This window comes from Theropithecus gelada, chromosome 11 (assembly GCF_003255815.1).
Source record: "Theropithecus gelada isolate Dixy chromosome 11, Tgel_1.0, whole genome shotgun sequence".
NCBI lineage: Eukaryota > Metazoa > Chordata > Mammalia > Primates > Cercopithecidae > Theropithecus > Theropithecus gelada.
The window spans coordinates 93,770,743-93,785,046 of NC_037679.1; the positions used below are offsets into that span (position 1 = coordinate 93,770,743).

At 37.5% G+C, this 14,304-nt stretch overlaps 1 protein-coding gene and 1 pseudogene across 1 annotated transcript; both read left to right on the forward strand.

Annotated features, from left to right (window-relative positions):
* The first annotated feature begins 265 nt into the window (after nucleotides 1-265).
* LOC112634562 lies at nucleotides 266-1,018 on the forward strand (annotated as a pseudogene).
* Nucleotides 1,019-13,085: 12,067 nt separating this feature from the next.
* Nucleotides 13,086-14,093, forward strand: TAS2R14 (taste 2 receptor member 14). Its single transcript, XM_025402153.1, has one exon. The coding sequence runs from the start codon at nucleotides 13,134-13,136 to the stop codon at nucleotides 14,091-14,093; it is 960 nt and encodes a 319-aa protein (XP_025257938.1). The 5' UTR covers nucleotides 13,086-13,133.
* The last annotated feature ends 211 nt before the right edge of the window (nucleotides 14,094-14,304 follow it).

Below are 14,304 nucleotides of genomic sequence, written 5' to 3' on the forward strand. Positions count from 1 at the left end.
AAAAGTCCAGGACCAGACGGATTCACAGTCGAATTCTACCAGAAGTACAAAAAGGAACTGGTACCATTCCTTCTGAAACTATTCCAAACAATAGAAAAAGAGGAAATCCTTCCTAACTCATTTTATGAGGCCAGCATCATCCTGATACCCAAACGTGGCAGAGACACAATAAAAAAAGAGAATTTCAGGCCAATATCCTTGATGAACATCATTTCAAAAATCCTCAATACAATCCTGGGAAACAACTCTTTTTCCAGCTGGAACCATGGAGGGTGTAGAAGAGAAGAAGAAGAAGAAGGTTCCTGCTGTGCCAGAAACCCTTAAGAAAAAGCGAAGGAATTTCGCAGAGCTGAAGGTCAAGCACCTGAGAAAGAGGTTTGCCCAAAAGACACTTTGAAAGGTAAGGAGGAAGCTTATCTGTGAAAAAGTGAAGCACTATCACAAGGAATATAGGCAGAGGTACAGAACTGAAATTCGAATGGCGAGGATGGCAAGAAAAGCTGGCAACTTCTATGTACCTGCAGAACCCAAATTGGCATTTGTCATCAGGATCAGAGGTATCATTGGCATGAGCCCAAAGGTCCGAAGGGTATTGCAGCTTCTTCGCAATCTTCAATGGAACCTTTGTGAAGCTCAACAAGGCTTCGATTAACATGCTGAGGATTGTAGAGCCACATATTGCATGGGGGTGCCCCAATCTGAAGTCAGTAAATGAACTAAACTACAAGCGTGGTTATGGCGAAATCAATAAGAAGCGAATTGCTTTGACAGATAACGCTTTGATTGCTCGATATCTTGGTAAATATGGCATCATCTGCATGGAGGATCTGATTCATGAGATCTATACTGTTGGAAAATGCTTCAAAGAGGCAAATAACTTCCTGTGGCCCTTCAAATTATGTTCTCCATGAGGTGGAATGAAGAAAAAGACCACCCATTTTGTAGAAGGTGGAGATGCTGGCAACAGGGAGGACCAGATCAACAGGCTTATTAGAAGAATGAACTAAGGTGTCTACCATGATTATTTTTCTAAGTTGGTCAGTTAATAAATAGTACCTGCTCTCAAAAAAACAAAAAAACAAAACAAAACAAAACTGGGAAACCGAATCTAGCAGGACATCAAAAAGCTTATCCACCACGATCAAGTCGACTTCATACCTGGGATGCAAGGCTGGTTCAATATACACAGATCAATAAACGTAATCCATCACATAAACAGAACCAATGACAAAAACCGCATGTTTATCTCAATAGATGCAGAAAAGGCCTTCGACAACATTCAACACCCTTCATGCTAAAAACTCTCAATAAACTAGGTATCGACGGAATGTATCTCAAGATAGTAAGAGCTATTTACGAAAAACCCACAGCCAATATCATAGTGAATGGGCAAAACCTGGAAGCATTTCCTTTGAAAACCTGTACAAGACAAGTATGCCCTCTCTCAGCACTCTTATTCAACATAGTAATGGAAGTTCTGGCCAGGGCAATCAGGCAAGAGAAATAAATAAAGGGTATTCAAATAGAAAGAGAGGAGGTCAAATTGTCTCTATTTGCAGATGACATGATTGTATATTTAGAAAACCCTGTCATCTCAGCCATCTCCTGGTCATTAGAGAAATGCACATCAAAACAACAATGAGATATCATCTCACGCCAGCTAGAATGGTGACCATTAAAAAGTCAGGAAACAACAGATGCTGGAGAGGATGTGGAGAAATAGGGACACTTCTACACTGTTGGTGGGGTATGAATTAGTTCAACCATTGCAGAAGACAGTGTGGGGATTCCTCAAGGATCTAGAACTAGAAATACCATTTGACCCAGTAATGAGATTACTGGGTACATACCCCAAGGTTTATAAATCATTCTGCTATGAAGACACATGCACACATATGTTTATTGTGGCATTATTCACAACAGCAAAGACTTGGAACCAACCCATATGTCCATCAATAATAGACTGGATAAAGAAAATGTGGCACATATACACTGTGGAATACTATGCAGCCATAAAAAAGGATGAGTTTATATCCTTTGCAGAGACATGTATGAAGCTGGAAACCATCATTCTCAGCAAATTAGCACAAGAACAGAAAACCAAATACTGCGTGTTCTTACTCATAAGTGGGAGTTGAACAATGGAAACACGTGGACACAGAGAGGGGAACATTACACACTGGGGCCTGTTGGGGGATCCGTGGCTAGGGTATGGGGAGCATTAGGAGAAATACCTAACATACGTGACAGGTTGATGGGTGCAGCAAACCACCATGGCATGTGTATACCTATGTAAGAAAGCTGCACGTTCTGCACATGTACCCCAGAAGTTAAAATATAATAAAAAAAGTTTTAAGAATTAATTAGGAGAAATATTCCATAAAAATGGTTAATTATGCTGCTCATCATATACCTAGGAAAAAATCCACCATTAATATGCATTCACATACAACTCTAAGAGAGCTGAAGTAGGAACTTTATTTTAGCTACAACCTGTGGAAATAAGAGAATATTTTACCTGCAGTACCAAGATCTTTCCAAAGGTTTTCTACTAGCTTTATTACCTACCTCACATGTCAAAACTTTGCCATTCTTCATCTGTTCTTCTTTTGGTTCCTGAATTTCTGACACAACAAGAGTGGATGTATTTCGCACACTCTTGGTTTAGCAGAGTACCTATATTAGTTAATTAGTTGGTATTTTTGTTTGTTTGTTTTGCTAGAGGAACTCCTCCAAAACTACATTGGATATTGATATCTCACATGTCTTTTGGGTTCAGTTTTTCTAAGCTGGGTTTGGTAGATGGCTCTGGTGGTTTGATGGGCCAAGTTCTGCATCTTGGAGCTAAAGTTTCGCCAGTTTAGGCCAGATCAGGCAGGGGCAATCTGACTCCGTTAGTTTCTTTTCTCCTTCTGGGAACAGTGTAGTAGCCAGGTGATGTTCTCTTGATAAATGGAAAAGAGCAAGGTAACCCGATGTAGAAACCATCTCAAATCCCCGTGTAAATTCTAGCAATATTCTGTTCATTAAAATAAATTATGTGAGTGAACTGAGAATCCAGGGGTAAGATAGTTACCTTGCCTGTGGTGGGAGGATACTGTAAGACTAAATATCAAAGGGTGTGATACTCAGAAACATTTACAAAATTGATAAATATTTTAATGAAGTAATAAATACTTAAACATCAGATAGACTTGAGAGTAACTTTACTAAGGACCGAAGCATGAAAGATATGTTTGATACATATTTTCGTATGGGGTGAAAATGCTGAGTGGGAAAATAGGACTAACTTCACCAGGATGACCTCCTGGAAACTCATTTTCCAAGAAAATAACTCCTTCTATCCCTGAGGGGTGTAAGATTGTGTGTTTGTGTGTGTATGTGTGCATGTGCGTGTGTACGTGTGTGTGTTTGTGTGTTTATGAGCTTGGTAACAATAAATTCATCCAAAAGTATTGGTTAGTAGCAACCAGATTTTAAGGTAGATTGACCTTCCTGTATTTCTCAAGAAACCTTTGGATAATTTTGATTAAAAAAAGTTTGGATTCTATGGATTTAAATTTTGTATAAAAGTCAATCCATTATTGGTGATGATCCTATTTATGAATAAGCTCTTTTAACAATTTAGACATTTGCAGTATGAACTATGTACTGGGTGGTAAAATTTCCCTATTAACAACTGAAGCTGCTGAACACAAATTATGTATTGTTAAACAAGCAAAACATCGCAAAACAGTGAAAGAAGATATGTCTTTATTTGCATGCTGGCAAATGAATATTTAGGTTTCACTTCAACTTTAGTACAAATAATTCCATCCTGTTACAAGAACAGACATGGAATGAATAAGCTAATTTAAGCTGTTTTGAAAATAAGAATTTTTCCATAAAGACAGTATCAAATTCATCCATTAGCATAAGCTGGTGCTTTTTTCTTTGACATTGGTCACAGTGTTTAAAAGTAAAACGAGTATTGTTGGGCGCAGTGGCTCACGCCCCTAATCCCAGCACTTTGGGAGGCCGAGGCGGGCGGATCACGAGGTCAGGAGATTGAGACCATCCTGGCTAACACGGTGAAACCCTGTCATTATGAAAAATACAAAAAATTAGCCGGGCGTGGTGGCGGGTGCCTGTAGTCCCAGCTACTCGGGACGCTGAGGCAGGAGAATGGCGTGAACCCGGGAGGCGGAGCTTGCAGTGAGCTGAGATCGCGCCACTGCACTCCAGCCTGGGCGACAGAGCGAGACTCCGTCTCAAAAAAAAAAAAATAAAATAAAAATAAACAAATAAAAAGAATGTTATGGCACATTCAGAAATCAGGTGTATACAACTTTTAAGGTCAAGCTGTTGAAGAAATCACAACCGGTTATGTTAAGCTTGTATTTTTTTCTTTCTTTTTTTTCCATTCAGATATGATAACTTTTCTACACATTGTTGTTTCAATTACTGTAGTGGTCCTATTTGTTATTGGAAATTTTGCCAATGGGTTCATAGTATTGATACATTTTATTGGCTGGGCCAAGAGACAAAAGATCCCCTCAGCTGATCAAATTCTCACTGTTCTGTCATCTCCAGAGTTGGTTTCCTCTGGACAGTATTGTTACATTGGTATTCAACGGTGTTTAATCCAGCTTCATAGAGTTTAGAATTAAGAATTACTGTTTATAATGTCTGGACAGTAATCAACCATTTCAGCATCTGGCTTGCTAGTAGCCTCAGCATTTTTTATTTGCTCAAGATTGCCAATTTCTCCAACTTTGTTTTTCTTCACCTAAAAAGAGACTTAAGAGTGTCATTCCTGTGATAATGCTGGGGCCTTTGCTATTGTTGGTTTGTCATCTTGTGTTGGTAAACATGTATATGAATGTGGATAAAAGAATATGAAGGAAAAGTGACTTGGAAGATCAAATCGAGGGACACGATACATCTTTCAAACTTGACTGTATCCACGCTTGCAAACTTAATACCTTTTACCATGTCCCTGACATATTTTCTGCTGTTAATGTCTTCTCTGAGTAAACATCTCAAGAAGATGCAGCTTCATGGCAAAGGAGCTCAAGATCCCAGCACCAAGGTCCACATAAAAGCTTTGCAAACCGTGTTTTGCACAGTTTGCAGACTGTGTTTGCAAAGCTTTTATGTGCAGTTTCCTCTGTTCCTAATCATTTCGCTTTGGAAACCTAGGAGGCTGCACGATAAACCTGTCGTCATGCTCTGCCATGCTATTGGAATCATACATCCTTCATTCCACTATTCATCCTAATTTGGAGAAGTAAGAAGCTAAAAAAGTCCTTTCCTTCTTTGTTATTATTATTTTTTATTTTGGTCAGATTATGTGCTGAGTGAAAGAATGGAAACTCTCAACTTCCTGGATTCACCTTTGGGAAATCCTGTGTTTTCTAGGAGAAAACAAACTGATGGTGTCTGGGACATTTTATACGTTTTACTCGTTTTTCCGTAGAGTATGTGTTTGAGTAATTTCCAAAGACCTAGAAAAGCCTTTTGCCTAAAGTTATCATAAAAGGTATGTATGTATGTATGTGCGTGTCTATGTGTATAAAACACTTAAGAAACAGGTACGATAACATAATGTTAATCAAATTTTTTCCAAACTGCCAAATTACACAAAATATGGTAATAAGTTCCTCAGAATTATGAAATCATGTGTATTTCACATATGTATTTCATGTCATCATGTTTTATTTGAAAAATTTATGATCTTGATTTATAATTTTTAAGAACTGACAGCTTATCTCAGGAAATCATTGCTCCTTTCCATTGTGATTTGTACCATACATATGTACCACAGTGTGCTTGAATGTCATTGAACATCTAATTTTTGGATAATAAGGGCATACAATTCTAAATCAATAATGAGGTTTTATCTTTGGGGTAGTTTTTATTTAATCATGAATTATAATTTTATGTTTAGTTTAAGGTGAACAGAATTATTGTTAGAAAACGATTCACACCATAAAATTCAAGGGTGACAAATCTATTTAGAATACATTTTATGTATGTCTAATATAAACAATACTGAGGAAAATGAAATTAGATATAAGTATGATATAAGTATGTGAACAGTTGAGAAAAAAATCATTTATATAATAGGGATGAAGAAACAATTATGACTTCTTCAGTGCTGTCATAAATCTCAATATGCAGTTAAATATGTCATTTATTCCAGTTTTTAAGTCAAAAAAACAGTTTTTGAAGTTGAGACCTGATGTTGAATGTTTCAGTTTTTATTCTAAACCACTTCGGAGCCTCTGACTTGTCAATTATCTCTTTTATCTTCCACATTTAAAATTATTTTTAAACTTTATGTAAAAGAACTCGAATCTTCCCCACCTTAAAAATTTTTCAGTGTAAAAATGGTATACAAATGATGGAACATAATGAAAGGACATTTTCTGCAAATGTTAAAATGATGTGTATGAAATCTAAGTATTGCTGATAGACAATCTCTTAGATATGTATTTTATTATAATCTTGTTTTAGGTGATGAAATGAGAGAAAGTGTGTTGACATATTCAGTGACAGCAACTTCTATTATAGGAAGGAAATGTATAACCTTGTTCAACAAATAAATTCTACATGACTGTATTAATTCTTGGTGCTATTAAATTTTTATAATGTTATCTAAACTTTGAGATAAATCATTTCTACATGTGATTTAGTTATTTGTTTATCACACATTTTTCCCGGTTCAAAAAAACCAGAGATCATACAGATCTTGCTTACTGTTGACTCCCTGGACCTAAAAGACAGCACATAGAACAAGTGGTCAAAACTGACATTCAGATGAACAAGTAAACTGGTGAATATACGCATAAATTAAGTATATTGTGATGGTGAACCAATGAAAATGAAAGTCATCACAAAATCTATAGTAGCATGAATTTTCCTATTCTGCTTTCAGGTTACGATTGTAGGCTTATCCAAGAAGAAGCATTTCTTAGACCCAAAGTGTGGCTATTCCACAATTTTAGGGGAAATATCACCATAATATAGACTTGATGAAGCTATATCAGATGTATGACGTGGAGACAAGGTAGAACATGAAAATCAGATAGCACCTATTACAGTACTTTTTAAAAAGCATATTAAAGATTTTTGTATATATGCATATATTTTTATTGTGAATGATACGTGTGTATTATGATATTTTCTAGCTGGTTGTTGTGTAAACAGTAATGATGTTTGATTTTAGAAAATTCAATTACCAAACATCTTACTACAATGTTATTTGCATATAGTTTTAGTATCCTTTCTAAATGAATACTTTAATTGCCATATTATAAACTCACAAAAATGTGAATGAATTATAATTATAGAACTGAATGAATATCTTAACCTCAGGTTTTGTTTCTAGAACTAGAGCCAATGTCTGATATTAAAGTGATGATACTTAATTGGAAGGTAAGTCCAGGACAGCAATAGCGAGGACATGTGGAAATTGAGGCAAGAGCAGATGTGAACCTACGTATGGTGATGTATGTTATGACACTGCTGGTGTCCACTTCACAGTGAGGTGAGAGAGACAGCTGGTGGTCATCAGATGCGTGCACTTGGCTCCCAGCACTTTCCAGAAGGGCTGCAAGGGGAAACTACAGCCAGCATTATTCCATGGAAGAGAAAGAGTAGGTCGAATGTATCTGCTCAGCTGTCATCTGTCTTCTATTTCCCCTTGACCAGGGTTTCCCTAAGGTAAAACTACCATCTCTGCTATTCTGCCTTCCGTCATCCAGTCCCTAGGTGGAGGTTATGAAAGTCAGACCTCATGCCCACAGTGTGGTGATCCATTCAAGTCCCAAATGGAAGGATGATCTGGGTCAAGAAAGGTACTGACCAGGGGAACGGGGGACGGTTCTCCTTCACTCCTTGTGCCACTCAGATGTGCTCATGTCCTCCAGTCATGGCTGGCTTTACAATCATATGGCACGTGCAGTTGCACAAGGTCTTATGCTTAGAGCAGCTTGTACTTACAGGGGCTCTATGCTTGGATTAATGTTCTGCACCTGCTGTTTTTGTTTTAGAGACAGAGGGCACTCCTTTGCTGAAGAGGGGATGGTCTTACTGTAATTCCCTAGGAGTTTGCTCTCCTCTCTTCTATGGGCTTAACAGAGATATGTACAGAGTGCTATGATGCCCACTATGCATACCTCTAGCAGCTTTGAATTCTGCTGACTCATCTGGCACAATGGGCAGAGGAGCTTGGGCCAGAGCCTATATCTGTTGTAGAGCCCTCTTTTGTTCTGGGTTTCATTTGAGACCAGTAGCCCTTAAGAAAATTCTGTCAGTACATCAGAGCAATATCCTCAAATGTGGTCTATGTTGCCTCCCAAATCCGAATAGGCCCCCAAAATACTGTCCCTCTTCTTTAGTGATAAGTATATATAGAGAAACATTCCATTTACTTTAAAAATGATGTCTTGACTTGTGGACCAGGACCACTGTACCCCTAAAAGCATCACCGGTGTTTTAGGTTCCTGAATCTGCTGAGGTTTATCTCTCTTCTTCTGATATTTTATTTCTGTTCATTGTTACAGTATTTTACTATGTTTAGGGAACTTCCTACTTTCTGCTACTGGGTACTACTTAGTGTAATATAATTAATATATTGAACTAGCATGACGTTTTGCAAAATATCAATTAAAGTAAAAGTAGATGTGACATAGCCCTGACATAAAACAGTGACGCAGTGGTATTGTTCTTACTGTATTTACCAGCAGCTATACTCTGGTCAGTTAATGTTTATATATATATAAAATATATATATATATATTTTAATCTTAAGTTCTGGGATACATGTGCAGAAGGTGCAGGTTTGTTACGTAGGTATACATGTGCCAATGGTCATTTGCTGCACCTATCACCCTGTCCACTAGGTATTAAGCCTCGCATGCTTTAGCTTTGTATCCTGATGTTCTCCCCCCAACTACCGACAGGTCCCAGTGTACGTTGTTCCCCTCCCTGTGTTCAGGAGTTCTCATTGTTCAGCTCCCACTTATGAGTGAGAACATGCGGTCTTTGGTTTTCTGTTCCTATGTTAGTTTGCTGAGGATGATGGCTTCCAGCTTCATCCATGTCCCTGCAAAGGACGTGATATTATTCCTTTTTATGGCTGCATAGTATTCTATGGTGTATATGTACCACATTTTCTTTATCCAGTCTGTCACTGATGGGCACTTGGGTTGATTCTATGTCTCTGATATTGTGAATAGTGTTGCGATAAACATACATGTGCATGTATCTTTATAACAGAATGATTTATATTTCTTTGGGTATATACACAGTAATGGGTTTGATGGGTCAAATTGTATTTCTGGTTCTAGATCCTTGGGGAATCCCCACACTGTCTTCCATAATGGTAGAACTAATTTACATTCCCACCAACAGTGTAAAAGCATTCCTATTTCTCCACAGCCTCGCCAGCATCTGTTGTATCTTGACTTTTTAATACTTGCCATTCTGACTGGTGTGAGATGATATCGCATTGTATGCTAGTCAGATTGGTGATTATATGTATACTTTTATCCATTTATATATATTGACATAGATCACATTATGTAAAGTTTTTTTTTCTTGAGTAGTCAAAGTTACATTTGAACGGAATACTACCGGTCCGGCGCGGTGGCTCACGCCTGTAATCCCAGCACTTTGAGAGGTGGAGGCTGGTGGATCACGAGGTCAGGAGATCGAGATCATCCTGGCTAACACGGTGAAATCCGTCTCTACTAAAAATACAAAAAAATTAGCCGCCATGATGGCCGGCGCATATAGTCCCAGCTACTCGGGAAGCTGAGGCAGGAGAATGGCGTGAACTCGGGAGGCGGAGCTTGCAGTGAGCAGAGATCGCGTCACTGCACTCCAGCCTGGGCGACAAAGCGAGACTCCGTCTCAAAAAAAAAAAAAAAAAAAACAGGAATACTGCCAAAAAGCTAGGGAGATGAAGGAAGTTTCAATATTTTTACTTTAATCTCTGCTAAATGAGAGTTACAGTGACCTGGCATCTAAAATTTAAAAGCAATATAGGCCAGGAAGGATAAGGGGGAAGGGTATGAGGAGAGACTGATTAAGGGGTACAAATGTAAAGTTTAATAAAAGACATAAGACCTAGTGTTTGGTAGATCTGTAGGGTGACTACAGTTTACAGTAATGTAATTAAAAATAGCTGGAGGAGAATGATTCAAATGTTTGTAAAGGAGAGAGAAATGTTTAAGAAAAAGGATATCTGAATTACATGGATTTGATATTTATGAATTTTGTTAATATACAAGGTTGGTGCAAAAGTAATTGCAGTTTTTGCCATTTAAAAGTAATAAATTATCTCATGCACTCCCAGAATAAATTTAAAAATAAAAAATAAAGTGAGAAGAAAAGTCAGCAATATAGGTGTTGATTGACACATGGGGAATTTTCATTATAGATATAATAATCTCAGTAGAGAAATATATGGACAGGATGATGGTTGTTCAACCGAGTTTCTACTCTGCATTTGATACAGTTAGCACATAAATTTTGATGCATAAAAAAGTTAAAATGAAACACATTAATCGGTTCTGTATATACCTAAATGTAACTTCGACACTGAAATGGATTAACACACTGCTCTTCTCTGAGGAACTGACTTGTTATTCTAATTTCTGGATGTAATGTGTCGGAATTATTATTTTTACCACTCTTTTTCTGAACAAGATTGCCTTTCCTTAACAGCTGTTGTTCCAATGAAAACCTAGTGTTTTCAACCCAGCATGAATGATGCAAGTGCTGAGGGCCTTTGGGCGAGACCCTCTGGGATTCTTGTAACTGTCACTGGAGACTTGAGCTCTGCTCTCTTTTCAAAGTATCCATGAAGTCTCAGCAGAACCCACCACACAACCCCTACCCACCATGGTAGTTTGTCTTTCTCTTTGTCTTTTTTCCCAACCTCATCTTTATTACCTGGATATGGCAAGGCTAGGGTAACCTTCTTGTCTCTACATGGATAGTATGTTTGTACTTCTAGCCTTGGGATTTTTTCCTTAATATTTGCCCATGATAGCTGAGTTTGCCTTTTCAATAGCACTCTTGACTAAATATACAGTAGTTTTCAAGATATTTTGGTTTTATTTTTATTTTATTTTTGCTCAGTATTGCTTCAGGGGACTGAAGGTGAGCGATCAGTTCTTCACAGTGGAACACCTTACTTCTTTCTCTGTCATCTTTGACGTTTATGAGGCGTATTTTTCTACTTTCTTCGGTAGCTGTTGCTGAATTTGTTTCATTGGTGCTTTGCTCATTTTACTTACTTTTTTAGCTATTGAAGAAGAATGACTGTATCAGGTTGCTGATTTCCCCATCTTGGCTAGACAGTATGTCACCCTTTATCTGCATTGGTCCCTGTAGTGAGGATCATGGAGCAAGCTTGCTGGGAGAGTGAGTACATGTGAAAAAAATCTGAAGGTATTAGTTGCTGATGAAGCAATGTGCCCTACTGGGCAGGGGAGAGGCACAGAATAAGGATTCTTGCTACGTGGATGAACTCGTTCAAACACAGTGACTGCTTTATGAGACAACAGGCAGATTTCCACCCCTTCCCACATGTACAGAAAAAATATTTCCAAAGTCTCCAGAATATTTACGTTTAATACTATTTAATATAAACTTGCAAGTCTTTTTAAATGTGTTTAAAACTATCACAGTACTGCCGGGCGCGGTGGCTCAAGCCTGTAATCCTAGCACTTTGGGAGGCCGAGACGGGCAGATCACGAGGTCAGGAGATCGAGACCATCCTGGCTAACATGGTGAAAAACGTCTCTACTAAAAAATACAAAAAAAACTAGCCGGGCGAGGTGGCGGGTGCCTGTAGTCCCAGCTACTCGGGAGGCTGAGGCAGGAGAATGGCGTAAACCTGGGAGGCGGAGCTTGCAGTGAGCTGAGATCCGGCCACTGCACTCCAGCCTGGGCGACAGAGCGAGACTCGTCTCAAAAAAAAAAAAAAAAAAAACACTATCACAGTACTAAACATGAACTAGATGCATAATAAATGCTGAAAATAAAAAGCCTGAATTATTAAAGTGAAGAGAGAAAAAGATTTAGATCCCAAATAAACGTGTGTGTGTGTGTGCACGCATGCACACGCGCATGTGTGTGCACGTTTGGTGTTCATGTACTTGTAAAAAGTAAAATAATAGAAAAGTATTATTCTTGGTACCCGGCATTCTAGGAATAATGTCTTCAACAAGATTATTAGAAAACTCTGCTACTTTGTAGGAGGAACTTCGGATAACTATGAATAAGTCCCTTTACAGACTTAACTTTAAAAAGCCATCTGATTTTTGTTTATTTTCTTTATTTTTATAATAAATTGACATATTTTACTTGCATACATTTATGAGGTATCAGGTGTTGTTATGATTTATGAATACTATGTGGAATAATTAAATGAAACTAATTAACATATTCAAATGATAATATATTAACAAATGTCAGGTAACTTTTTTTATGGTCACAAAACATTTGAAAGTTACTTTTTCAGCGATTTTGTAATGTACAATACACTAATATTAACCATATTCACAATGCTGTTCAATAGATCTCAAAAAAGCAAAACAAAACTTATTCCTTTGGTCTAATTGAGGCTCTGTACACTTTAACCATCATCTCCCCATTTTTATCCACCCAAACTCTGATGTAAAAATCCTCAGTGCTTAGAAAGTTTCATATACCAATTTTTGTAAAGATACTTCCCCAGAACTCAATTTGACAGACTGAAATATGTAGATAAGACCAAAAAAAAAAAAAAAAAAACCACAAACCAATGAAAATAAATATGTCTTTATTTGCATGTTTGCAAATGAGAATTCAGTGTTTCCTTTCTCACCAGCTACAAAAGACTACAGCCTACTGTGTGTGAGGCACACGGCATCTGGATGAAGCTCAGCTGAGTTGTCTGGGGAAATACAGAGATCTTTGTGACGAGAGCTTTAAACCCAGCCATTAGTAAATCTGGATGTTTGCTGGTTTAACATTCCCTTTTTAAAGGGAATATATTATTGAATTTTCAAGAATCAGATATACATAGCATTTTAGATGAATGCATTAAGAAGTCTTCAGCAGTGATATTAGACATTGGGGCATTCTCTTACAGAATGGATGGTGTCATAAAGAGCATATTTACATTCATTTTAATTGTGGAATTTATAATTGGAAATTTAGGAAATAGTTTCATAGTACTGGTGAACTGTATTGACTGGGTCAAGAGAAGAAAGATCTCTTTAGTTGATCAGCTTCTCATTGCTTTGGCAATCTCTAGAATTAGTCTGGTTTGGTCAATATTTGGAAGCTGGTGTGTATCTGTGGTTTTCCCAGCTTTATTTGCCACTGAAAAACTGTTAAGAATGCTTACTAATATCTGGACAGTGACCAATCATTTTAGTGTCTGGTTAGCTACAATCCTAGGTACTTTTTATTTTCTCAAGATAGCCAATTTTTCTAACTCTATTTTTCTCTACCTAAAGTGGAGAGTTAAAAAGGTGGTTTTAGTGCTGCTTCTTGTGACTTTGGTCCTCTTGTTTTTAAATATTTTACTGATAAACATTCATATAAATGCCAGCATCAATGGATACAGAGGAAACATGACTTGCAGTTCTGCTTCATGTAACTTTATACGATTTTCCAGTGCTATTGCATTAACCAGCACTGTGTTCATTTTAATTCCCTTTACTTTGTCCCTGGCAACTTTTCTTCTGCTCACCTTCTCCCTGTGGAAACATCGCAAGAAGATGCAGCACACTGTCAAAGGATACAGAGACGTCAGCACCAAGGCCCACAGAGGAGTTATGCAAACTGTGATCACTTTCCTCCTACTCTATGCCGTTTTCTGTCTGACTTTTTTCGTATCAATTTGGATCTCTGAACGGTTGAAGGAAAATCAAATTATTATTCTTTCTGAGATGATGGGACTGGCTTATCCTTCAGGTCACTCATGTGTTCTGATTCTTGGAAACAAGAAGCTGAGACAGGCCTCTCTGTCAGTGCTATGGTGGCTGAGGTACAGGTTTAAAGATGGGGAACCCTCAGGTCACAAAGAATTTAGGGAATCATCTTGAATATGTTAGAAAAAATAGTTCATAAGAAATTCTTGTATATTATATAAATTTATACTTCCTCAAGATTCTTTCATTGTGTATAACTTTGTGAATTTTACAAAGGTATGTTTGGAATCAACACCATCCAAACATATCACAAATTAGGATATATGAAAGTATGTATATTACCATACAGAGAAGAATGTGAATACTATAAAGAGTTCTTATACAA

What these genes read in the sequence shown, in the direction of transcription:
- TAS2R14 (XM_025402153.1), top strand. Translation starts at nt 13,134, where the DNA reads ATGGATGGTGTCATAAAGAGCATATTTACATTCATTTTAATTGTGGAA.